The 26,502-nt window shown below is 51.6% G+C and overlaps 6 protein-coding genes and 1 pseudogene across 6 annotated transcripts; 4 read left to right on the forward strand and 3 right to left on the reverse strand.

Annotated features, from left to right (window-relative positions):
* Window positions 1-1,082: 1,082 nt before the first annotated feature.
* On the reverse strand, window positions 1,083-2,273 carry SAPIO_CDS3391 (uncharacterized protein; the record flags this gene model as incomplete). The annotated part of the gene is made up of 5 exons (XM_016786194.1): window positions 1,083-1,171; window positions 1,364-1,628; window positions 1,712-1,756; window positions 1,830-2,066; window positions 2,160-2,273. 5 exons carry the CDS (start codon window positions 2,271-2,273, stop codon window positions 1,083-1,085), a joined length of 750 nt encoding a protein of 249 aa, XP_016644200.1.
* A 1,106-nt stretch (window positions 2,274-3,379) lies between these two features.
* SAPIO_CDS3392 (uncharacterized protein) lies at window positions 3,380-4,976 on the forward strand (the record flags this gene model as incomplete). Its single annotated transcript, XM_016786195.1, has 3 exons — window positions 3,380-4,049; window positions 4,137-4,568; window positions 4,762-4,976. The coding sequence occupies 3 exons, from the start codon at window positions 3,380-3,382 to the stop codon at window positions 4,974-4,976; spliced, it is 1,317 nt and encodes a 438-aa protein (XP_016644201.1).
* A 1,508-nt stretch (window positions 4,977-6,484) lies between these two features.
* Window positions 6,485-7,586, forward strand: SAPIO_CDS3393 (uncharacterized protein; the record flags this gene model as incomplete). Its single annotated transcript, XM_016786196.1, has 3 exons — window positions 6,485-6,632; window positions 6,754-7,034; window positions 7,215-7,586. 3 exons carry the CDS (start codon window positions 6,485-6,487, stop codon window positions 7,584-7,586), a joined length of 801 nt encoding a protein of 266 aa, XP_016644202.1.
* A 3,329-nt stretch (window positions 7,587-10,915) lies between these two features.
* Window positions 10,916-13,257, forward strand: SAPIO_CDS3394 (FAD binding domain-containing protein; the record flags this gene model as incomplete). The annotated part of the gene is made up of 4 exons (XM_016786197.1): window positions 10,916-11,172; window positions 11,300-11,679; window positions 11,846-12,880; window positions 12,968-13,257. 4 exons carry the CDS (start codon window positions 10,916-10,918, stop codon window positions 13,255-13,257), a joined length of 1,962 nt encoding a protein of 653 aa, XP_016644203.1.
* Window positions 13,258-14,327: 1,070 nt separating this feature from the next.
* SAPIO_CDS3395 (Methylmalonate-semialdehyde dehydrogenase [acylating], mitochondrial) lies at window positions 14,328-16,150 on the reverse strand (the record flags this gene model as incomplete). The annotated part of the gene is made up of 2 exons (XM_016786198.1): window positions 14,328-15,382; window positions 15,472-16,150. 2 exons carry the CDS (start codon window positions 16,148-16,150, stop codon window positions 14,328-14,330), a joined length of 1,734 nt encoding a protein of 577 aa, XP_016644204.1.
* Window positions 16,151-22,849: 6,699 nt separating this feature from the next.
* SAPIO_CDS3396 (Uncharacterized protein) lies at window positions 22,850-23,600 on the forward strand (the record flags this gene model as incomplete). Its single annotated transcript, XM_016786199.1, has 2 exons — window positions 22,850-23,243; window positions 23,332-23,600. 2 exons carry the CDS (start codon window positions 22,850-22,852, stop codon window positions 23,598-23,600), a joined length of 663 nt encoding a protein of 220 aa, XP_016644205.1.
* Window positions 23,601-24,015: 415 nt separating this feature from the next.
* On the reverse strand, window positions 24,016-26,409 carry SAPIO_CDS3397 (annotated as a pseudogene; the record flags this gene model as incomplete).
* Between the last annotated feature and the right edge of the window lie 93 nt (window positions 26,410-26,502).

Genomic DNA, 26,502 nt, shown 5'->3' on the forward strand with positions numbered 1-26,502 from the left:
TCTACTTTTATATCTCTACTTCTTCGATGTCTCCCTTTTCCCCGTCACGAGTGTTTCTAGTTCGGAATGCATCCCTTTGTGGTGTTCTCTGGTGTTTTCCTACTTCCATAAAGTATCTTGTTCTAGCAAATGCCTACCTAGCAAACATCTACTATCTTTTCCCATTCCTGGTTCTTGTTTTCACAACCTTACGACGTAGGGCATTCTTAGGCTTCTGTCCAATACTGGCAAAAAGAAAAAGGAACTTGGTATTCAATTAGGGCCAATCAGGAACACTCAATCAGCCAAGCAGCATATCAACAACAATCAATGAACCCGGAGAAACTTCCTCAACCTGGACTCTAAGGACTTGTGAGCCAAGCTGGGATTAGTCCTCATCATAGTATGCCACTTGTGCACCATTGACACTAAGACGCATACTATGAAATTGGATAGCAAATCTTGGCAAGGGCTCTACTGTTAAAACCTCTAGTTCAGTGTTCTTAATGCTGATGGCTGCTTGTAGAGTGATTTCACATACAAGAGTACTCGGAGGTCCTTCGTCTGTGGTGCGGACAATGAGTAAGCGTGGCTGTCGCAGGGGCGGATTACCATCGACAGTTGTGTAGGACAGGGTGTGGAAATCCGTAGGTTGCAGCTGAAAGCAACCTCCAGGAAGCTGAAGACCCTAGCTCAGCCTTCTCTGTTAGAAAATCTGGACAGGGTCCTGAGGTATAGCTTGAAATAATGAGCCAGGTAGTTGACAAACACTTTGAATTATCCATCGAACATCGCCACTTCTCAAATGGATACCATAAGTGGCCGGGGCAATCAATGCCTGGCAACGGAAAGCGAATCTCACTTGCCAAGGCATGTAAGACACCACCTCGACACACTGCCGCCCACCTTTTCCATTGATTACCAGTCAGCAACAGTAACAGAAATACACAGGTAGAGTGATCTTCATGGTGTGCTTACCCGAGGTCGGGGTCATCATGCCATTGGACCTCGACAGACCCGAAAACTTTACTCTTCATACAATTGCGGAGATGGCGGCAACCCCCAAATCCACCTGAAAGAAAGATGTGCTACGTGTGTAGATGTTAGTTTCGGAACATGAAGTGAAGGTAGGGTTCGCCTTTCGCCTCACTTTCGGAGTCTGCCCGTTCGTCTTGCTGACCGCAGAGAAGTACTGAGACAGGACCAAATCGCAGACATTCTGGACCGCAGGGTCCATTAACGGAATAACATCATGTCTTGTTCCTTTATTAGCGTCCTCCACAGAGCATCCTTGAAGGAGGCGCGGGATACGGAAAGGGGTTTGCAACTAACTCGTAGATCACCACATGTTCAGTCTGTCTCGGTTTTCGTCCTGTTATCCAACCTCGAGGAATCTCGACGTTGTACTTCTCAGTCCCGGTGAAGTTCTTGACGATTTTCTTCTGCCAAACCTTCTCAGCCATTTGTTGGAGCTCTACCCCTGGGATATCAGCAGCGCCCCGGATTCCGGGAATGCCTGCCATCTTTTCCTTCAATAGCTCTATAAAGCCACTTTCCATCATGGCAATGCGGGAAAACCGGCCCTCACATGGAACTATGTCCCGCATGCGCAGAGGTGATATTGATATGACTTGTTGGGTAATACAGTCCTGTGAGCGCTAAGTTAGCGGAAGAGGGGGGAGATGGGAGGGAGCATCAAGTGCAATCCTAGGCGCAATCCTAGGCCACCTACAATTGTAGCCCCGCCACAATCACACACAATGACGATATCACCGGCCTAAGTGGACGTTAGGGCAATCCAAGTTCGGCACTACCTGTTGGCCAAAAGAGATTGTGGTGGCAGAACATACCTTCAAAAATCCAGATACTTCGGCATCATATATCATGGCGAGAGCCGCAGCCTGCGGCTCGCGAACAAACTGGAGATTGTGTCCATGCCTAGAGCCAATTATACCTGCTTGGACTAGTATATCCTTCATTGTAGCCAGGATCGTGTCCGGCCAACTTGCTGGCAACGACACGACGATGCGCATCTGCTCACGCTCCGCGGAGCTCAGCTGGGTACGGGCTAGGAAGTGCTTCCAGAGCTGACATAGGTAAGTGCCAGCCAAGTCGTTAGCTGACCTTCGCGATTTCCCGCCCCTTTCTTGGGCATTTTGAAAGGCAGCCCAATTGCGTACTCCGGGTTCAAGGTCATCAGGGTGGAGGAGGAGGAGCTTGAACAGTCTAAACGCATCGACATCTTCCGGGACTCCATAGCCCCAGTGAATGGTTGGGCCAAGTGTGGTATCCATAGTTGTCGGCACTTTTACTTCTTGTCTCAAGTCTGCACCTCCCACAGTAGGCCAATCCACGAAAACAGTTGGCACCACGCATTTGGGTCTCGCAAATGCGATTCCCGAGAACCTGCCTTGGGTGTTAGCAGTGACGATTTCCAGACAGAGCGAGCTCAGAGAGCTGGGGCTGGGCCACTTGCGTAGCGCCAAAATCAACGGCGACAATGGTAAAATCGTGAGCTCGTAGCAGGATCCCCGGGGTCAATGCCTCAGAAGCCATAGTAAGCTAAAATGAGAAGCGGTCAAGTGTGTGTAAGTAGTTAGTTTACTTGTCGATGAATGAGGTAGGAGAAGTAGTGACTGTGACAGCTCTGCCACTAGAATCTGCCTCGGGGATCAAATCAGGACAGTTCTCGAAGATCCCAGAGCATTGCAAAGACACAAACCCCTAAGCTGCGACGGCGGCTGGTGGATGAGGAGGATGAGGAGGATGAGGAGGATGAGATGGAGACAATCTAGGTCACTGCAAAGTTACGCGAGGGATGGACGGCCATCGTTGCAATCTTCTTTGATGGGTCTCCTCCTCCTTTCGTTTTCTTGTTTCTGTTTGCCCAATGTTTCTGCTTCTCCGGCGTTGGTGTTTCTGCCTCGTTGCCTCATTTGATGCTGCTGTTTCTTCAGACTTCCTTGATGTTTTTCTGTTTGATTGCTACTTCTGGTTCCCTCGCTTTCTCTCTCCCTCTCCATCTCCCCTTCCCCTTCTATGACGTCCCAGATTCATGTTCCATGCGGCTTCACTTACACCAAATACTACACCGCCCTAGTTGAGACAATAAACTCCTTCTGGTGGTCCCCAGTGATCAATGCCCAACAAAGAGCAGGCTCCCCGTTCTCCCATTTCCCCATTCCCCGGCATTTCCCCATTCCTTGGCAGTTCCCCATTCCCTGGCAGTTCCCGAGTCTTCTTCTTGCAGGGCCCTCTTGATTTTGGATGCCAATGAGCAGCCTGCCTTGCTCTTTCTCTATTTAAATCCTGGCCCTTTAGCTCTCTCCGGTGAAATTCTTGCAGCCAGGAAATTCGAAGTCAAGTCACCAATACCAATTGCTGCGCCTGCACCTTCACAATGGTTACTGAGCCAGTTACACCTAGCTCCGCTAGCACCTCTGAGATGGCCACAGGTGTTGGTCGGGCTTCTCCCAGTGGTAGCCAAACCACCAACTCTAGGGAACAGCATGCTCAGATGCTTTTTAGGATTCAGCAGTTGGAAGAACAAGTAGGTCGTGCAGGAGCGGAACATACAATGATGGCCTCCAGGATTCAGCATCTAGAGGAACAGCTGAGCAACGCAGAAACGGAACATAGCAAGACCAAAACCCTACTCGAGGGTGCCATATCTGAGCAGCCAGAGCTAGTCCAAATGGATAAGCTCTCACAAAACCGTCGTAAAATGTCCCGCTTTGCAGCCCGCCCTGTGGTGCACTCACACGCACTGGGCACTGGCTGTCGACTCTTGGCCATCTGGAGGCACCTAATCAATGATATTGAATACTTGTCCGAGTTCTGTTTCCCAGAGCAGATTTCCTGGGAGACTTTGACACCTGCTGTCCAGGAGAAGCTAATCCGCTGGGCGCCCAAGGCCAAGCAATATCTCGAAAGCGGCCCGCAAAGGTCGCGTCTAATATTCGAGGCCTGGATCTGGCACATATTGGACGACAACATCTTCTCAACGGTCGAGGGGCCATGGCTTGGCGAGCACTGGGAAGCCTACTCTATGCTGAGACGTATTGGCGCGCGTGAGTCTATATTGATCTTTCCTTCGCTATCTCCCTCTACACCTTCTCTTTGTCAAGAAGATGAAACTCAAATAACAGCGATGTCAGCATTAGCAAGCGAATCCGACGCCGAGTGGACTCTCCGCTACCATATTTGGAGGAATTTAACGGTTGGTCTTATTCGAGAGACCACACAGCACGAGGCCCGTCTCGATTATCGGGTGGTGATGAATGTTATGATGGAGGAGCTTGGTCCATTTTTCCACATCCCCGAGCCCCTCGGCGAGGCCAAATTGAACGAGAGGCTCTTCCGGATCGTCAAGTGGGCCATCGAGGCCGACTTTTGCATGCATCTCGACAGAACTGAGTGGTCTGTTGTCTTCGGGCACCCAGAGACCCAAGCGCTTCATAGCTTCCTCTTTAGGGACCCCCAAGAAGTCCGCCATCCGCCCGATCCCATTTTCGGGAGCCTAAAGCCTGTTGTCTCAAAAAGCTTCATGGCGTTGAGTGATGTTGCTCATTGGTGGGACGAGAAGCTGTGTAAGTGGCCCTCCTTCCTCTTCTTCTTCGTAGACCTTTACGGTGAGGTATACATGTACCTATATTCAACCCTATATTCAACTTTATTATTTGCCATTATTATTATTTCATTTTTACTGACTTTGTTGATGGACGGCGCGTTCGTGGACAGTGGATGGGCATCCGGTCGATCTAATCACCCGGCCTATGTTAGTCTCCCATGGTGACCAACACGGTTACGCCTACCACATCATGTACTATCGAGATCCCATGCAGGTTGTGGTGGACATGTTTCCCGATGACGATGAGTACGAGGGCGTTTCAGGCGATGACAGCGATGGCGATGGTGATGCAGAATCGGACGGAAAGCAGGAGCGCACTCTGAAATTGGACACGGAGATGGCGGGACCGGTTGAGGTGAATGGTTAGAGCCTTCGATATCACCTTTGTGCTTGTGAATGTGGCATAAACTAAATGTACCTGGACGCTGTAGGATTGGATTGCCAGGGTCTTGAAGGTCCTAAATTGACCAGACCAATCATTGATGCTTTGGTTCTGCCTGGCCGCGCTGTCACTGCCCGTCGGTGGACTGGGAGGAGCTGCTGTGTGCTTCGTATTCGAGTTATGTGAAGTGAATTGGCTTCATAATTTGGTCATTTTGCGTTGTTTCTCTGGGAAGAGTTGTAAAATTCTAGACATCAATGATCTGTCAAATGAGCAAGGCAAGCCTGGTCAATGCCGCTAACCTCATTATAATCATGCCTTCGGCTCTGTGATCCAACAGATTTCTGTCGATATACCGAGGTATGCCCAACTTAACCTGGTTCGTCCGTTTCCATTCCTCGTCTTGCCCTGCGCTGTGAGTTGGGAGTCATGAATCCAAGTTACAATCCCGCTTCTCCCAACTTGGGATGTCTTGTTGCACCCACGCATGGGACCCAGAATCCGAACTGGGATGCATTGCGGAATCTGAAACGGAGCTCGGACCACCTCTTCGATTGCCGCCGCAAACGACGTCACAGACCAGAGTTAGATTACCAGTCAAGAAGGAGATGCCAACTTTGCGAGGGCTACCTTTGAATAACAAAGACGATACTCTCTGACTCTTGCCAAGTCTATCAAAGCGCTGGGTTATCTTCAACCGAGTTGATTGAGAGCCTTAGATCAAGAGGGAAATCTATATCATACCTGGGGCTTTGGAAGGAGAAAAATAAAAGCAAAAACAAGTCGACGTAGAAAAACCAGCGTATACCTGGGTTTTACATTTGATCCTTCGATTCTTCTGATTAATCTACGAAGTACAAGTGGTTCGAATATGTGTGGTCACGCCTCCTTAACCAAGGGGAACCGGAATATCACCATAACCTTCACGGGCTCGGGGCTCAATGACCAGCAGATGAAGTTGGACAACTACGGTCTCTTGTGCTCGAGGACGGAATTATAGAATCCGTCCAACCATCACCCATCAACTCCCTGTCCGGATTATCGTCGCAGCGGCGCTCCTTATCCAATGCCCACTCCATGCCTACCACAGACATAGAGAAAATGAACTGCCTACGTTTTGATCGTATGTATTTCGTCGCAGTGTAGAATGGAAAGGGACTTCACCTATCCCCAACCCCAGTCTCTCGGATCTGGATCCCGTTTCACTTCCCTCACGCCCCTTTGAAACGCCCCCCTTTGATGAAGATCAAGGCAAATCCCAGCATCCCTCGTTCTGGCTAAATACCCCTTCCATTCCCGCATAATTACCCTCCATCAAAAGCTGCCCTAGCCTTTCGTTTGCTTGCTTTCCTTCTTTCTTTTGTTCTGCGGACAAAAAAGAAGAAAAGTGTGAAGAAAGACCCCACTGCCGCTGCTGACCCGCCTACACCATACCAACTAGAATCGCCTAAAGCCCGTCTCATATCATCATCATTATTTTTTGTTCTGCCTAAATGCTGCTGTTGCGAAAGCTGGCAGCTGTTCTGCCTCTCCTAGCAGTTCACTGCTCAGCGCAGTCTTTTGTCGTTTCTGGCGGTCAAATCTTTACACCAGGTTTCGCCGTCGTGAATGCCCCACAACCAGGGACACCGTTGGGTGGAGGTATGTAGTGAACTTGCTAGGAATAGTGCCAATTTCGCAGCTGGGGAAGTGTGGGACTTCAATGTTGGGGACGGGTGTGCGATGGGATTCGCTCGAAACTAACACAACCGGGAATTTCTAGAAACCCTTCACATCTCCCTCGATGTTACCGCCAATGGCAAGCTAAACCTGCCGCCATATGTCGACGTAAGCCCAAGCTTAATACACAATATCACCATCTTCCTCTATAGCTACAATACCGGAAGGAACTTTACCGTGTCGAATCTCACCGAGGCCGTGGACGGCGATATCATGGCCCAGGAACCTGGCAGCACTGTCAAGCACATCAATTGGTTATGGCCCGACTGTCTCGTGGGGGATGGTCAGCCCAAGGACGCGGATAGTGACCGAGGCGTTTATAATGTGAGATGAGCATCCACACCCCACACACATATTCCCGAGCAGCAAATAGTGTAGTCCCCGGCCTACTCCGGCGGGACCCTACACTAGGCATAGCAGAAGAGGAAACCCGGGAAGATCGGAGCGAAGAAAAGCCGCAGCACCCTTATATTCCCCCATTTACTAATATTAGTTCATAAACAGATTTCTATCCGGCAATCTTTCCGACTAAATGACGCAGAACATTACACAATTCTCGACCTGCCCATCGCCGTGACAAACCGTATCAGCGAGATGGACGCCCGGCCGTCCTGCGACCAGGTCAACAACAACATGATGGCACCCGAAGATATCGACATGTCCTCCACGCAGGCCGTCGGCGTCCTCTTCGCTCCCGGCGACACCACAGCGGTCGAGGTTATTCTCCCGGACGAGTTCGACGGCGAAAACGGCCTCGGCGGACAGAAGCCCGAGGCGACGCCGGAGGATGGAATCGGCGGTGCTGCCTCGCTGGACTGGCGGGGCGGGGCCCACTGGCTCTGTCTCGTCACTGTTGCTGGTGCCTTCTTGTGGTAATTGATGCCGACACGAGCCTGGAAGGTGGCCAAAATGGCGCCAAGCTCGGTATCACCTTGCATCTGTCCATCTTTCTTTCTTTCTTTCTTTTTCTCATGATACCCTATTAATGTCCGTCGAATGTGTTAATCAATGTACTCCCCTCACATGTATCCAGCCAGAGGAGGTTCCAACCCGATGTATATACATTTTGACGTCTCGAAACGGAGACCACCATTTCTTAATACATATTGTTTAAAATAGCCATTCTAATAACATCTGGATACTACGTTACTACATTGTGTGTTTGGGTCGATGGCATACTCTCGAGACATGGGCCTTCTTGGTCATGGGGCTCTGCGGGTAGATTAGATGGAGCCGTGCGTTTGGGAAGCGTCTTGGAACAGGAGAAGTTAAATCCGACGTCTACCTCCCAATCTAAACCAACCCTTCTAATCCCGACAATCCTTCTGAATCCCAAGCCTCGTCAGAGACGCGTATAATACATACTTCGTGCGTGATGCGAGATGGATCTATCCAAATATGGTGCAGGCCGTCCGTCCCGACTAATGCTCCGTCCTGCGGCTAAAGCGTCCGGATGGGCTCTAGAACACATTTCGAATTCCTCAAGGCCTGGAACCTCCGCGGACCTCCACTATGTCTTTCGTATAAGACATTGATGGATGTCGACACCAGAACTTCCAGACTTCGAAGTCGTACTAGTAGGAGATGGACTCCATGGAGTGGGTGCGGTGTAGTGCGGTGGGGGCTGGTCCCCAGACACTAGTGGCAAAGCATTGATCGTACGAGTGCGGGCCTAGCGTTCGCCGCTAGATGCAACTCTGAAGACTTTGTATCCAACGAGTTCAGGTACTCCACACGATCGACTAATAGTAGATTGTTGAGGGTTCTAGAAGAACCACGGCAGAGGACAGAGCAGGATGTGAACGATCAACCTCCACACTCTTGCGTCGAATTTGTAAGCTCTAGTCAAAACCGGCGCCGAGGTAGGAGGACAATTGGAGATAATTGGAGACGCTGCTGCGAGTGGTAGATTACGTCGTCGCGTATGACATCTCAATCGAGCGAGGTGGCAGCGAATGTGGCACGAAAGTCCATACGGCTCGTAAGAGACAGGGTCGATAAGGACGAGGACGCCCACGGGATGCATGTCTCCTGCGTCTGTAGATTACATGGCCAGGCACCCAGCCCTGCAGCAGCCTTGATTAACGCACACCAATTCCAAATGTAGAGAGAGGGTTTATGAAAGATTCCCTAGGCTTGTGATTCAACACCAAAAGAACTGTATGAAGTAGGGTGTCTGTGTACGCCGAATGGTACCACACCTGGAGGGAATCCGGCTCTTGATGCCATCTTGGCCAATGCACCGAGTTTAATGCATATGATTGCCAGCCATTGATACGTACATAGTAGCTAGCAACTCAATGCCGGTGCCTGTGGTGGTATTATTGATTATGGAGTACAGTTTCCTGGGACGATGTGTTGTCCCAATATCAAATGATATCAAATGAACAGACACAATTGCAAGATGAGATGGTGGGCCTCGGATTGTACATATATAGTACGATGTTGGGGAGGATCAATATTACATATGCGGTAGTTATAGGATCCGAGGATGTGGTTGGGTCGTGGCTTGTGAGTAAAAAAAGGACCTGGGGTCACAAGTGTTCAAGAAGACCCAAACAGGAGCCAGGCTTGGTTAGTGAATTGATAGATGCTTTTGATCCCGCCCGTTTGGATGGGTTTGAGGCGGTCACCGGATCGTGAGAGACTTTTGGATAGTCCAGGCTGTGTGGCATCAGAATTGATGTCCCAATGAAACGACGCGCCTTCGTAAGCAACTCCTGCTTCACTACTTCATTCCAACGATGGCCTCTGCCGCCAGGTGTCCTTCGTGCGAAGTACGGAGTTCCTCTGCACTGGTCCGGTTTGTCGCAGTCACAGATCCTGGCAGTCGCGACTCACAGTCCGGAGTACGGAGTGTGGAGTACTTGATGTCGTCGATAGTTTACTTCATACTGTAGGGTGCATAATAGCGCGGGAGTCAAGTGTAGAGTACGTCGTGTAGTATCGTTCGGTGTACCTCAGCAGTGTTCACTACACTATTTCGCATGCTGAAAGCGACATCTTAGGTAGTGTTGGCTGGTCGTGGTACACTGCAGCACGGTCTGAATTTGGATTTGGATGGAAGGTACGAAGTACAATGCAGTGTATTAATCCGGTACGTACTTCGCTGTGGGCAGGACACGGCCGGCTCTGATGCGCCTTCCAGACCATTAGCTTGGCCCGGACCAATAGGGTGACACGTCGCCGAGGGAGTTACTGCCACTTACTGGCCTGGCAGGGGAAAGCATCGGCAAGAATCAGACCATTGTCCACAGTTGTCGTGCCATCTCTTGATGACACTCCGGGGATTTTTGTCGGTAGGAGGCAGGAGGCTAGGAGCATTGTAAGAAAGTTGAAGTCGCCCGTGTTCGACGACGTTCGACTCCGGTTGACCATCCCTTCCTTTTCTCTCTTTGTCCTTGCCTTTTCTCCCCGCTCTCTACTTTACTTGTATTTGCAGTTGTTCCATCAAGCTCTTAAAGGACATCTCATCAATGCAAACCCAATTTTCGTAATATTTTTATTCCGCTGTCCAGGACCAAAAGCAAAGAGGGACCCGAAGCCTCCGCTCCTCGCCGTTCTGTGTGTGAGAGTGTGTGAGAGGGGAAAAAGAGCAAAGGTCTCTTTTTCGGTCCCCACCGCCGCTGTCCAAGGTTGTCTGGGGAAAAGACGGAAAACACCAGGGAGTCGCCGCTCGACGGTTTTTTTCTGGCACAACCACCCGCCACCTGCTGCCAAGTGCAAATTCACCGTCACTGTTTAGCTTCGTTCGTCTGCTGATCGTGCGCCGTTCGAAGGGGAAAAATCAGCTGCAACTTGCGTCGTCGGGGCGGTCGGAGCCCCTTCATATTATTCTTGTCAACATAAACCCCCTTCTATGGTCTACTTTCTTTCTATTTGTCTTCCTTGTATCGCTTCCCATCGCGAAAATCGCGGGAAAGCATAGGATCCACCGAACCTCGTGCCTATCCGACGCATTGAACCCTGTCGACAATACCTTCACGACGCCCGCCAAAAATCCCCAGCAATCAATTTCAGCTTTGCGCCATCACTCCCCGCCTTGCGCTTCGCAACGCCCCTCCAACCCTTCCAGATAATCACTCCGCCCCTGCTTGCTGTCAATCGCTCTATAACTCCTATAATTGGCGAATCCTGCTGCGCGGGCCGCTATTTCTACTGATCGGACAAAGGCACCGCATTCTCCCACTTTCCTTGTTGTTATCATGGCCCCCGGAGCCCTCCATTCCGACACCGACATGGCGGAACAACAGAACGGCGATGGCCGCCAACAAGATGGCTCCCTGGAAATAACCATGGATGCTCTCGCGAGATTCCGCAGCCTCCCCCTGCCCCCCTCAGAGTGCCAAGTGTGTGTTGTTGGCGCCGGGCCCGCTGGCTTGATGCTTGCTGCCAACCTCAGCCGATTTGGTATCAAGGTCACCATCATCGACGATAGGGCTGATCAAACCCCCGTTGGAAGGTAAGCCGTGTCTCGATGGGGTTGGTGTGCTGCTCTTTGGGGATTGCGCGCTTCATCGACTTCGAACCTTCATTTCTTTGACTTTCTCCTGTTTTTGCTAACCCTTCCTTTCAACCACTCTTCACAGGGCCGATGGTTTACAACCCAAGACGATCGAGACCTTCAGACAGATGCGCCTTGCTGATCTATTATTACTACGAGGCGTCCGCGTGTACGATATTTCCTTTTGGCGCAGCACCGAGGACGAGCCCCTTCATCGACTGGGGCGAGAGGTTCATTACCCTCCCATCATTGATGTTTTAGATCCTTATATCCTCCTTGTTCATCAAGGAATGGTTGAAAGCCTATTCATTGAGGATATGAGGAAGCGCGGAGTTGAGGTTCGACGAAACACAGCCTTCGAATCATACAACGTCCCCGAGGACAAGAGCCGACCGCTGCAGGTTAATTGCCGAACGAATGTCACCCAGGATCGGAGATCTATCCATACCCAGTACTTGATCGGATGTAAGCTTGTCCATTTTGATGCTGCCCTTGCTGTTTCGGTTCTCTTTGCTCTTTTCATCACCCATCAGCTTTATATCCTACACCTGATAGAAAAAATTTTCCCTTGATAATTACGAAACGAGCGCCTGTGAAGCATAGCAGTTGACTAAGTTTTACACGTCATTAGGCGATGGTGCGCATTCAAAAGTACGAAAAAGCATACCCGATGCCCGGCCGGTGGGCATGTCGCAGGCTGCAATCTGGGGCGTGCTCGACGGAGAGCTCGTGACGGATTTCCCCGATATCTGGTCCAAGACGCTAGTAAACTCGAAAGAGTACGGCTCTATTCTTATAGTTCCCCGAGAGCGAAATATGACGAGGCTGTACATCGAGTTGAAGTTGGGTCCCAAGTCTGATCGTCGAGAACTTGGCCAAGAATTCATCATGCAACGTGCCAAGAAGATCATGGCTCCTTACGAAATCGATTGGAAATATCTCGAGTGGTTTGGACGATACCAGATCGGTCAGCGTGTGGCGAGCCGTTTCAATGACAACCATTTGCGTGCCTTCCTCGCGGGCGACGCGAGTCATACTCATTCCCCGAAGTCGGCCCAGGGTATGAACACGTCGATGCACGATTCCTGGAACCTTGCCTGGAAGCTCAACTTTGCTGTCCGTGGCCTCGCGAAGCCCGTCCTCATGGAAAGCTACGAGCAGGAGCGAAGGAAGATTGCCCTGGATTTGGTTAATTTCGACTATGAACATGCGTATCAGATCGCTGGTGGTGATGCCGTGGCGATTGCCGAGAGCTTCAAGACCAATGTCCGTTTCATGTCGGGTATCGGTGCCGAGTACGGCGAGAACTGCATCAACCGCCCGATTGACCAGCTGTGGGCCATGGGTGAGGCGAAACCAGGGTGCCTCCTACCACCCGCCAAGGTCACCCGGTACATCGACTCGAATCCCGTCGATATTCAGCTGGATATTCCCATGCTTGGCCAGTTCAGGATTTACCTCCTGATGTGGGATGTCCAGCAGTCGGGCCCATTCCTCGAGACCTTCTGTCAGGCCATTGCCTCCAGGAACTCGTTTATTAGCAGGCTATCGGCCGCAGCAAGCGTATCTTACGCAACCCAGCCCCGTCTCCCGGCTCCCGAGGACATTTATCATCGTCCTGAACGTTACACCGTTGTTAGCCATTTGTTCACTTTTGCTTTGATCAGTAAGTTTAACCCAACCCCCCCCCCTCCTTTTCCTCCGGAACGGATCTCTCCTTCCCCAAAGAGGAATGAAAATTAACAGTGACCAGCTACGATGCCTAAGACCGACGTAGAAATTTCTGACCTCCCGGCCCTGTTGCAAGATAGCCGATGGACTTTCTACATGGACGACATTCCAGAACAGGATACTCAAGGAAAGCTGTGCACGAACAAGTGGCTTGGCAGTCTCGGGCCTGGCGAGGTGGCCATTGTCAACGTGCGACCCGACGGTTATGTTGGCTCCGTTGGGCGGTGGGATACAAGCATGGACGATTCTGGTGAGGAGGCTGCGAGGTGGTTAGACTCGTACTACGAAGGTTTCTTGCAGCTCCCGGCGTAGGGGTTTTAAGAAAGGAGCTCCGAGTTACGGGGCTCAGTGGTGGGGCCGATGCTCCTCTGTCAACATTGCCCCGACTCTGCCCAAGGGAAATTCAGTGAGCCTTAATTGAATTTCAAGATGCCCCTTCCCTCGAACCCTGGAATTCGGCGACTGCCGAACTACGCTGTACCATACAAACAATCCTCTGTCCGCCCTCTCATATATCCCCCTCATCAGCATGCATTCCCAACCCACAGCTCATCTCGAACAACCCCCACATTAACAGAATCTTATAGGGTGTACTGAGACATGGGCTCAGAGATGAGACCCTATTATTACACACATCCTACACGGGAGCTTCTCCTCGATTTTTTTTCTTTTCCCTTTGTACTGTTCAGCTTGACTTGTTTTACTTCCCAACCTGTCCACTGTCCCAAATTTCCCTTACACATCTCCGTTTCATTTTGGAGCAAGGCATCTACGGGAGCGTGGGGAGTTTTGAAATGATATGCCTGCCTGGCTTTGGAATTTTTCTTTTATTTCTTGTTTGCTCTCCTCTTTTTCTTTTCTTTGTTCCCCCCGTTTTTCCTGCTATTTGTTAATTCTATTTTACCCCCTTCAACGAGGTGGAAATCTGGGGAACTGTGAGCGACACTTGTGGAGGTATGGAAAAAGAAAATGGAGTTTTCATCAATGGATGAAGGAAGGGATACGCGAGTATACAAGGGTTGATAGTTGTCGTAGCTACTGCACAATATTACTTATGTCAATTGATAATAATTTACAGCCAGAATTTGATTTTATGAAGCAGGATCTTACTCGCTGCGACACGTCGAGTAGTTCGAGAAGGGGGAGGGGGGAGAGCCTTGGGGAAGAAAGAGTCCTCATTATAATATCTAGTCTCTGATAAAACCCAATTGATTGCCATGGAAAGCAGTACACATTCCATAAACAAGCCCTCTCCCATTTAAGAGAGTAGCACAGTCTTGAGAAATCAATCTAAGCCCTTGTTTCCAGCCCAGCTTTTCCGCTCCTACAATGCCCAAACCCCATCAATTACTCTACAACTTGAAGCCAGCAAGCAAGCTAGCTCACGACTGAGTGGGCATAGCCACATCGGCCTTCTTGGAGATGGCGTCGCCGGACCTCCAGAGGGCGGTGACCGTCTTGAGCTGGGTGAAGAAGCTGACGCCGGGCCTTCCGTAAAAGGTGCTGGCACCGCCGCCGGCAACGCTCTTCTTGTTGCCGGTGAAGGAGAACATGGGGAGAGGGACGGGGATGGGGACGTTGATGCCGACCTGACCGGCCTCGATGGAGCGGCGGAAGGTCTCGGCGGTGGGGCCGGAGCTGGTGAAGACGGCGGTGCCGTTACCGTACTCGTTCTTGTTGATGAGCTCGACGGCGTCGTCGAGGGAGTCGACGTTGAGGCAGACGAGGACGGGGCCGAAGATCTCCTCCTTGTAGCAGCGCATGTCGGTGGTGACGTTGGTGATGATGGTGGGGCCGACCCAGTTGCCGTTGGGGTACTTGGCGGGCTTGAAGCCGCGGCCGTCGAGGAGGATGGTGGCGCCCTCCCTCTCGGCGGAGGCGATGAGGTCCTCGATGCGGGCCTTGTTCTCGGGGGAGATGACGGGGCCGAGATCGGCGCCCTCCTCGAAGCCGCCGTTGACGCTGAGAGCCTTGGCGCTCTCGGCGATCTCGGCGATCCACTCCTTGGTCTCGCCGACGCAGACGAGGGTGCTGAGGGCCATGCAGCGCTGGCCGGCGGCGCCGAAGGCGGCGCCCACTACGCTGTTGATGAAGTGGTTCTTGTTGGCGTCGGGGAGCACGGCGGCGTGGTTCTTGGCGCCGAGGTTGGCCTGCACGCGCTTGCCGTTGGCGGAGCCCCGCGAGAAGATGTACTCGCCGGCCTTGTTGCCGCCGACGAAGCTGACGGCCTTGATGGCGGGCTCGTCGAGGATGAAGTTGACGGCGCGGTGGGCGCCGTGGATGATGTTAACGACACCGGGGGGGAAGCCGGCCTTGGCGACGAGCTCGGCGAGGATCATGGCGGCGCCGGGATCACGCTCGGAGGGCTTGAGGATGAGGGTGTTGCCGGTGACTGTGGCAATAGGGATACACCATAGAGGAATCATAGCGGGGAAGTCTAGAAGTAAAAAAGAAATGTAATTAGCACACTGAATAACCAATATAATACTTGAAATGCATATGGACCAAAGGGAGATAATCACGTACTGAAGGGGCAGATGGCGGCAACGACACCCAATGGCTCACGATACGTCCTCGTCTCCATGTCCTTGGCAACCTCAAGAACCTCGCCCTTCAGGAGCTCGGGGGCCGAGCACGCTGCCTCAGCAACCTGGAGACCCCTGAGAACATCACCCTTGGCATCAGGGAAAGTCTTGCCCTGCTCGAGGGTGATGCTGGCGGCGATCCTGTCCCAGTTCTCGCGGATCAAGGCGACGAACTTGAACATGATCTGCTGGCGGGCGAGGACGCTAGTGGCCTTCCAGGCCGGGAAAGCCTTCTCGGCGCTGGCGACGGCGGCCTTGAGCTCGGCATCGGTCATCTGGGGGACGCGGGTGATGAGGTTGTTGGTGGCGGGGTCGTGGAGGTCGATGAACTCGGTGGTGGCGGAGGCCTTGAACTCATTGTCAATGAAGTAAGGAGTGTCCTCGGGCTTCTCGATCTTGTCGTGGGTCTTGATGTAGCTGGTCGGTGTGGAGTCGAGGTGGGCGGGGATCTGGAGGTGCTTCGCCGTGGCGTGGAGTCGGCGGACGGCGAGGGACGCCTGGGCGGCGGAGGAGGAAGAGGGGCTCATGGCGGAGGCGGCGCAGAGTGGCGATCTTCCGGGAAGAAGGGTGGATTGGCAGCGGACGCCGCGTTGGAGGTTTCGGACGGAGAAGCGGCGCATGGTGTCTCTCTCTCTCCGGGGTATTAATACAAAAGGCAAACGGGGGTGGCTGGGCAAGGAGTGGGAGCTCAGGACTTGCTCTCTGGGGGGAGGGACAGGGACAGGGACAGGGAACTAGCTGGTCTCGTGGGCAAGAAGAGACGAATCACAGAATTGGGCACCACTGCATCACACCGTACAAAAAAAAAACTGCGAAAAGGGAAAGAGAGGGAGGAACTTGCAGAGATAAATAGCATCTCCGCCATTCTATGTCGTTGAGCATCTCCCCATTTCCGGGGAAGCTGGGAAGAGACTAGGCCAATTCCTTTGCCGACTGATGCCGGGGCAGACCTGCCACACAGCCGCCAGATACCGAGATTCGGAGGTTAATTGGGTCAATTGATCTGTGTGCTGCAGTCTGATACTGGGCAACACTGTGGTTCCAGGGCTGTTCAGGCGGTTCTTTACCCCACTCGAGGCACCCACCACCAGTGGGGCGCCGAGGTTAAAAGACACACTGGATTGGTACTCTTAACATCATTGGGAGATTCTTCTGTACCAGGGTATTGGTGGAGAACGAAGCAGTGGAGTGTAGTAGCGCAGGGACAATTGGAGATGGGTGCACTCGTTTGGTGTGGTTGCTTGAAGGAGACTGAGAGAACATCCCCGCGGATCAATTGCTCCCCCACTCCACTGCGAAGGAATTCCCAATTGAGGCAATGGACGTCAAATGGGTCCAATTGTTCGACCTTGCTGATGCACTCTGTGCTACGCTGCATCGCAAATTTACCACCCTGTACCTTCGTACGTAGCGCTGAGCTACCTCATAATAAATCCAGGGTATTGCGGACTATTTGTAAAATTATTGATGTTCACTGTTACAACGTGCGTGCAGCTTCGGTTAGGCAGGATCTGACATGGACAGGACATGTCTGTCCCGTTGCCACATTACAAGCCACCATTTTCCCCATGCCGAGTTGAGCCTGGCAATCGATCCCCCACCCATTGATCCATTGACATTGGGGAATGTGGAGATGATGTTTTTAGCCCCCAATCCCAAGCCGACGACGACCGACGACCGACGACACACCCCCCGCACGCTGCCTCAGGCAGAAGAATTGGTAAGACTGAAAACTCCATTGTTGTACTTCGGCACTTACACCACTTACACTTCTCGTCTAAAACTTGTTCGCGAGGGTGTAACCCGAAAACTAGCTTCGATTCCCATTCCTCTCTCTCTCTCTCTCTCTCTCTCTCTCTCTCTCTCTTTTCTCTCTCTCACACACTCACATACCCTCGCTTCGCGGGAGAGTCAAGTGATTGCCGGCTTCGTTCTGCATTTGCTGGCAATCGCATGCGCCTGAGTGCGAGTTGAGCTGAAAGGAATGATGGAGAATGTTAAACACATACACAGAGAGAGAAATAAAACAAGGGAATTATTTCTTCTTTTTATTTTCTTAAAAGTAAAAAAAAAAAATGTGAAGTGGAATTCCATCGACCTATTATTAAACTTCAGACTGAAGTGAACACCCCCCCCCCTTCTTTAGAAGTAGAAAAAAAAGACCAAGACCACAGAAACTCTTGGGACTGCCGGTCATTTATAAACACGGCCCCGAGGCCGGAATGGAAAGCATTTAAAGGCTGAGTGCGGACATCAACGTCGGCACGAGCTACTGGCGTTGGTTGGGCTAGGCAGATAGAACGCCTAGAGCACCAAAGAATTCTCTCCCAAGATCTCACTCCATCATGGACATGTTGTTTTGGGGTCGTCTCGCGCGAATATTAGCCCCATATGCCCAAGATAATACAGCGCATATGGGACACCTGTGAGACACCGTGCCCAGATACCACAGCAGGCCCCGTTACCTGGTGGCGATTGTGTACTGGAGCTGCCTCCGGCGCCTTGGCGTTGGTCCATTATAACCTGTGTCTCCACGACGTTCGGAGAAGATGGCAGGATATGCGTCGCCGGGTTTGTTCCCTCTATTCCCGTCAACTCGGTGAGAGAATGGGACATGCTCACGCTCCTACCAAGGTTTGTGCGGAGCTACACAACTAATTAGTAGACTGGAAAGGTCGTTGAAAATGCAAAGCAGGTTGGGCTGAAGTTGGGGTTCATGTCGTTGTGGAAACGCATACCGTGAGAAAAACAGGGCTTGAACTGAGGTGCACGTCCATCCCCACGATAACCTCGCCTGCGCCTGCTTGTAAGTCAAGGCGTGTCCTCTCACCCTCACACAAGCCGATATGCCTCTCCGTATTAGGTCCGTAAAGGAATCTTAGACCTGTTAAATGGGTCTCGTTGAAAAACACATCAATGGATGATAATGATACTTCATCGCCCCAGCGGTCAAAATCCGTCCACAGAAACCGTCGGAAATCATGTTTCGCTCGCGCGTTCAAATATGATGCATCATCAAAGATGAGGCTAGTAATGTGGGGACTGCCTTTACTTGGTCGTCGTGAAACTTGTAGGTTGTCCCAATCATGCGTGAAGCTCCATATCATGCCATCCTACCCCAGCGCCTGTTTTAGCGTTTCTACCATATTAGATATGATAAGTAAGGCTAGAACCTACGAGTTGCTCCAAGGGGTTCGTATAATATTCAAGATCAAGTGTAGAGTCTATCTCACTGCAAAGAACCCGTTTTGTCAAGCCCCTAAAAGTCGAGATCTCGATTCCCCTGACCTGCCCAACGTTCTCATGCGAGGTACTTCTTGGGAGGTCTCTATTAGCTAGGGCTTGGGTATACCATACCCTGATATGGATAATATAATTCCCGTCTTCAATATCCAAGGAGTCTACCTCCTTAAACCACTGCCCAATATATGTATCCTGTAGCGGATTCGCATACTGGAGGAAGAGGCCTGATAGAGAGTCAGGGGGGCGTGAACAGTTTGGAGCCCCCGAGGAAAACTTGATATATCGGATGTCTTGAATTGTAGCACTGGTAAAGCAGGTACCAGCATGAGCCATGTAAGAAGCGATTTCTAAGTGCTCCTTTAAGATGGGGCTCGTGGGGGGTGGTGATGGAGAAACCGGGGCTGTAGCTATAGCTAAAGTCGCGGGCGCTTGTGAACTGTGTACCCCTATTGCTGTTAATTCCCTATCAAAACCCTGAATACGCAAGGTTAGGGTTAGCATTAAAAGCCTTCTAGCCTACAGTAGCGATAAAATACTTGAAAGTCCTATTACCTTGATCTCTGCCACGAGGCCAACTACAGGTTTATCCGGAGTAAACTGGAAGGTTGTAAATGCCTGAAACTCCGAGGGCAGATAATCAATGTGCCGAGATGGGGTAGCGAAAGAACATTGTGATCCGGAATTTGTTGTAAACTAAAAATAAGGTAAGACCAATTGACAGGTTACGGAGACGGGAGACACGCCCTTACCTTGAAACCTCTAAGACTATATTCCCCCCTCAAGACCCAGCTCAGACCTTGTATCTCAGTTATACGCTCACCAAGCCTACCCTTTATAGAGAACGACATCTCCACACAAGGCCTCTGGGAATCGATGGTGTTGGTAATGCTTCTTGAGCCATAGAAAACGTCTTTGCCATCGTCGTAGATAAACCCAAAACCAACAGGCAGATGAGTGAATGGGCTAAACACAGCAACTAGCCGATTGAGCTGGGCTAGCCTGTTGCCCATTGGCCCACCAAAGTCCATATTTAGACGAACAACCGAGCCATCTGCAGTCGGTCGGCTGGGCTTACCAGATGGATAACTTAATTCAATACGGCTATCGAAGGGGGGCTCTGGTTTCCACAGGATTTCTTCCCTTTGTGGGACCGCCGAGTCTTTTGATATATTATCGACGGACTTCACACTAGGGCTCTCAACGGAAGACTCAATGAGCCCAAAAGAAATGCATTTGCACGCCTAGTTAGATAAGTAAGTGTATAGGCATACAGAGGAAAGAGGGAATAAGTCCATACATCGAAAGTAAGGGTGAAGCCCCGGACACCCCCTGATACGCCGGGAACCAGCTCGGCAACAGCGGTATCTGGATTGGATGCACTGCCGACTAGTCCAGGTTTCAGCCCGCGGGCTTCTTTGTGAAACTCGATTCCCACTATTCCATCATCGATACTGTATATCTTAATAGACTTAATAGCTTCCGGCGACGATAAGTCAAGATGTTCCTCTGCTGTTGGGATAACAAGGCCTGCCTGGCCAAACTGTGGTATCCGCCAGTCTCGGCCGTCATGACCCCGCAGGCTGATTCCAGAAACGTAGCGTCTACAGTTGAAGTTGATGAAAGATATAGATAGACGAAGCGGCCAACTAGGTAGGAGGACGACATGATTTTGACGGAAAGGTGTGGGGGGCGTATGGCTTCGTATGAAGGCGCCCCTTTGATAGCCTTCTGGGAAAGGAACTTCTAAAGGAGTCGGAATTCCGCAGGTCGAGGCCTCTAGAAGAGGACGTAGCGATGCACATAAACTAGATAAGCCGTTCCAGATGCGTCTCTTATTCAGCAACCCACAGAAAGTAGAGTTATTGTTATTGCCCGCGAGGGATTCTTGAAGAAATGCGTACAGCCTATGCCAATCTATGCTTATGCGAGATATAGATTGGCGTTGGCCGCCGAGGAAGAAACCCATCTCATGATGAACAGAAAACCGGCTCCTCCAGAAAGCCTGGGAAAGCCATGCCGGGGATGAGGCACCAGCAACCACTCTAGATGCGAGACGAAGACTGCAGAGGTCAGTAGATGTCAGCTTTATAAAGAGTATATCGAGGATTTCCGCAGGAAGATATCCAAAGGGATCCTCAGCTGAAATCTGCTGAAGGTCTTTCCTTGATTGATATGAATTCAATAACATGGTAGAAGACATGTCGGTAATGCCAGTTATATCCACCATGGGATCGGCTAGGAGAAACTGCCACTCATCAGGGAGACTCCTCTCATAGCCACCTCTAGCGTAGAGGTAGCTTTTACGGAACTGTGATGCGCCGCCATAATCATGGCGAGTGAGCAGTCCGCCGTAGCAATCATGAGGAAAGCAATGCAGAAGGTAGAGGAGATGGCGACCAACATGGAGCGGATCAAGCTGGCATGTTCCGGCCCTAGTATCACCAGAAAGGCGGGCGAGTAGAAGACGCCAACAAACATCATGAAAGAAAATTGAAGATAATGCCCGAGAGGGCGGGGGGACCTCATGTGTCTCGAGAGAGTCCGGATTCTCGATGTAAGAGATCGAAGGGTCAGAACTAGCTTGAAAGCGAGTCTCTTCGATTATACCAACTCCAGACAAAGTCGGGAGTTGACCACTCCCAGGAGTGAGAACTAGATTTCGTAGTGAGTGACAGGACCAAGACTTGGCACCTAGAGTTTTAGCTACATACCCGCGCGGACTTCAAAGTTCCATGGCAGCTTTTCGATTGGGGGCATAGGGCCATTCTCGTTAGAGTAATGAGAGAGCACAACTCCGCAGAGCGGGCAGAAGACGTGATACATCTGGGCCGACCTGCTTCCAACAGGAGACAGCTTCCCAATATTTGGCATAAACCCTTCGAGGCGTGGAGACCATGTGCGTCCTTCTCTGGAAAAATACTCCAAAGTTCCTCAAAGGCTCATGAAGACCTCGAATTGTGCAAATCATCTGCCAGTGAACGTAAGGGAGAGGTCCAGGGTGTTGATGCCTCAAACTTTAGGTCCAAATGCATTGATTGATCGATTTGGTCCCCTCTTTGGGCCACAATGCCAAAGGGACTAAGTCTTGCCCCTGGAATGCGTGAAACAACTCGAAGGCCGGTCCATGTACCTTTGTACCTGCAAATTAATTACTTCGTAATTCACTTCACAATGAAGTTGCCGATCTTGATATTTCTACAAAGTACTTCATACAATCCACCAACAAGGACAAGGGAGGCTCCTTCAGGAGATGTGTTGCGAGTCCAAAAACGTTGCAGTAGTGTACGAAGTAATTATTCCTTGTATCAATAGTACGTTGATCAATTGGTGCATCAAGGCGATCCTATACTTCGAGACAACATGTACGAAATACGCCCATCAATTTCCCATAATGTAGTAGAGGATCTAGGAGGGCCCAACCTGAGACACATTCAATGCCACATTCACCTCGCTGCGCGCTTATCCGCCCCTCTCCCCCAACCATTGAGCAGGTCATTGACGTCGCTTGCAGCTTGAGAATTTCCGCGCTAGGCGCCCTGATCGACTGAAGTTGCACTAAAATTGAGCGTGGGGCTCATCATTGTTCACGTGACGAAGCGTGGAGGAATGAGGCTGCTGGGCTCATTGCTCTTTGCTCTTTGCTCTTTTGGGGGGTTGATTGGTTATCGACTTATCCACGAAGCTAAATCAATTCTTTGACATCCCATCGTCAAAGCTCTTTCACGACGCGACGAGTCCGCGCGCATCCATCTTGAATCCCCATCGGCGAGACTCCATGCCAACAAGATGGTCGGTACCTATTTGTGACTTTATCTCCATGAAAACGGCGTCTCGAAACCTGCCGACAGCTAGCTCCGACGACTCGCTCTCGATTATTTGGAAGCTTCAGGAGCTGCCTTTTGCACTCCCCCGCGCACCCTAGCCTTCAGTTCCACGTGCCACTGCGAAACCCGATCCTCCCTCCTCCAAACTTAAAACGACCATTGCCCTGTTTCAATCCGGTCGACTTCGCTCGCGATCCCTCACTCACCTCTCCCACCATCGAGCTACATTTTTTCTCCCTCAAGTCCACCAAAATGGCCTCGCCACCCGCTTTCTACCACGCCCTCCTCCGCCCTGTCGTCCTCCAAATCCTCCGAGCGACGGGATACTACGCCTGCAGACCCGCCGTCCTCGACACCTTCACCGACCTTGCCGCGCGATACCTCTACATGCTCGCCGAGAAGACGGCCAACCACGCTGCGGACAACGAACACGCCGAGCTCCCCTCCGTCGTCGACTTGCGCATGGCGCTACAAGACGTAGCCGCCTTATTACCCGAGCGTGTCCTCACGGACCAGGAGTACGTTGGCGTCGAGGATACGCGGGGCATGGATGAGTTCTTGGCGTGGTTCTCGGGACCTAGGAATAAGCTTATTAAAGACTATGCTGCCGTGGATGGCGACCCTGATGCGACGGATTATCTTTCCGGTTCGTTTTTTTTCCTTTCCTCATATGATTTTCTTCAATGAGGATTGCGGCGCATTGTTGTACTGACGGGATATTTTTCTCGAATTAGCTCTAAAAAAGAAACATAGCAAGACGGGCGAGGACTCGAAATACCACTCCACCATTCTCGGCAAGGGGAACGACCAGGGCGACATTCTAGTGGAAGGCGCCGAGGTGCTCACGAGCATCGAGTCTTGGGAACGTTCAGTTAGGGGCTCATCTGGCGATGAATCCGACGAGTCGAACGCTCGCGAGGGAGAGCCGGAGCCCGGCACACCAAGCTCAGTTCTTAGCTCGGTGGGCGACAGGATAGCGGACGTGGAAATGGAACTCTCATGATGGTGTCACTCCTGTGGGAGTCGAGCGAGGGCTCGAGCTTATGGGGTGATTGTAAATCTGCATAGCGATGGCGTTCTAGGGTCGATACCGATACCGGCAGGTGGTTTTTTCTATTTAGTTACATCTCTTTCTTTCTTAATTTATTGATGTAGCAGCTATTTAGGCATGAAGTAGAAGCGAGCTGGCTACTCCGCAATGATACTGAAAATTTCAAGTTCTCTCTTTTCACCAGTCTTTTAAGAAATGTCATGTGGACGAGATTGGAAGTCGAAGCTGAGTGTAATATTATCCTTTTTACGTGGAGTGCTTTTATATATGCCCGCCGCCCGAATCAAATCTAGATAACCCGATATCCCCTTCTATGCATGACAGAGTAGTAAAGAATAGTAGTAGTACATTATAAAGATCGGATCAGTTATTCGTCCGATACGCCACCTTCGAACACGCCCATCTGTTCCGCGGCCTCCTCCAAAAGCCGGGTATCATCAATGAACTCCTTCTCCTCCGCCGACCTCACCGGCGTATAGACCCTCACCAAGTATTCGTACAGCTCCTCGCCCCTCTCCTCGACCGTCATCTCCTCCAAATCGCCAGCGGGCCCCGAAGACCTACCCAGCGCCATCCTCCTCTGCAGGATATCGAGATCCATGCGCTTCTTCTCCGTGCGCAGCCTGTGCCTCGCGCGAGGCGTATCCCACGCCAAGTTCGTGGTGCCCAGCACGAGCTCGAGTACGAGCAGCTCGGGCGGCAGGAAGCCGAACGTGTTTCGAAGGGATGTGAGGGCCACGAGGAACCCGTGGCTGTCGTGCAGGCGGCGGAAGGTGTGGAGGATCTTGCGCGCGAGCTGGCCGTCCATGGGTTCCCTGAACACGTCGACAAACTTCATCATTTCGCGGAAGGTGTTTCGCGCGTTTTCCATTTCGTCGTAGTATTGGTCTTGAGGGACGTGGATGCGGTTGATGTTGAGCATCTTCCAGAGAACCATGAACGTGTGGGGATTGGGCTTGATGCGACCCTCTGAGACGAGAGATTTGTAAAGCTCCGCACCCTCGGCTATCTGTCCGTATTGGAGGTGGGATTCGAGAAGCTGGTTCATCATGAACGCATCATGGCTAATTTCTGCCTCGTTGAAGGCCTGCCAGAGATGCTTTAACGGCTCATGTTGCTGCCGCAGACGGTAGTTCTCAGCCATCAACGAGAATGTTTCCAAGGTTGCCCGAGGGTAAGAAGTGGACGAGGAACGCGCCTGCTCCGTTGGCGTCTTCTCGCCCCGCCTTTCTCGTACGAATTGAAGTCGGGACTCGATCATCTTCCAGGCCACCGTATTGGCCTTTTCTAGATCCTTTTCTCCACCGGCCCGCTGCCACGCACCAATAAGACCGTTGACGTGGATCGGGGCCGGTTGAACGTGTTTTGTCAACATGAACTTGATGACGCTGTGAGCGCCGTCCAGCTCTCCAGCGCCGATGAGTCGTTTGAGCCACTTCCCAAAGAAGAACTTGTTGCCAATTGTCGGTGGCAGACGCTTGTGCTTCTTGAGAACCGTCGTGCCTGATGTCATCATATCGACGAAGGCATGCAGCGCACTCTCGATCTGGTTCGCGGCCAAGAAATAGGAGATGACCTGATCATAGTCTTCCAGCTTCATGTCCTTGCCCAAGAGAGTTCGAAGTCGCTGGTACATCTCCCAGGCTTGAGCGTGGGCTTCCTCGGTCCCCATCTGTGAATATGTGCGGATCAGCGTCATGAGAATTCGTGGATCGGACTTTTGGTTGAGAAGCTTCTCAACCGCGCGATTGGCCTGTTCCATGTCGCCAACTTGACAAAACATGCGGGCACCCAACTCCCAGAACTGCTGGAAAGAACTAGAATCCTCAGCGCCAAGAGTAGGAAGACACCGCTTCCAGTTCTTGATGGCATCGCTTTCCCAGTTGTCAACAAAGAGCGACTCAATCGTCAAGACTTGCTGGGAAGGGGACAAGTCTACCCCCGCCGCGCTCATATCCTTCGCAAGGGCAGCAATGTGAGACAGTCGGTTCGGGTTTCCGACGGGATCCTCGACGGCGAAGAGTTTCCATAACACATCCCACACCGGACGAGGGGTGGCGTCCCAGCTCAGCGCCAACGTCTGTCGTGCCGCCACATAGGCTTTCCAAAGGGGGACCAGCGTCCTCTTGGAGGCCGCATTCTCGCGGCGATTGGCCTTTTCCGCACGCTCTAGGGAGCTGTTCAACTTTCGGATCAACCTGCGCTGAGCTTCCTTCCTGAACAATTTCTCGTTTATCTCCGGGCTCTCGATGCTGCCCGTCAAGGCTTGTCCCCCGGCCGTACCTTCGGCAATGCGTTTGTTCGATTCGTCAACGGCTTTGAGGAGTTCCTTTTCTAATTGCGCTCGAAATCGCTCGTTCGTATTCTTCCCCTCCACGATGTCCATGATGCTCGCGAGGTCATTCTCTAGATCTTTCTGGAATTGCTCCGTCCCATCAAGTGCTCGCGCGAACTCGTCGGGATTCTGGAACTCCTGCCGCTGGCCATCGGCGTCCTGTTCGAAGTACCGAATATTCAACAATTTTTGCGCTTCCTCAATGCTCTCGGGAAAGTCTCGGTCCGCCGACTTCTTTGAAGGGGTTGTCGTCGTGGCGACCTCGGGCGGCCGTTTCAGCTGGCTCTTCCATCTTCTAGAGGGCTGCGATAGTAGATGAGGGGGTCGGAGAGCGGCCGGGGATGTCGGTTTGCGTGCTATCAGGAGGCATTGCGAGCAGACGAATCTCGGGGTGTGCCGCAAGCTCTGAATCGCCCGGGAAGACATCGGGAGAAGGAGGTTCGAATAGGAGACGCACTACATCCAGTCTATGTGCAAGAAAGAGGACACACCGAAAAAAAAAATGAGAAAAGGAAGGGG

The sequence above is a fragment of the Scedosporium apiospermum genome, assembly GCF_000732125.1.
Source record: "Scedosporium apiospermum strain IHEM 14462 chromosome Unknown SEQ_SAPIO_0088, whole genome shotgun sequence".
Taxonomy (NCBI): Eukaryota; Fungi; Ascomycota; class Sordariomycetes; order Microascales; family Microascaceae; genus Scedosporium; species Scedosporium apiospermum.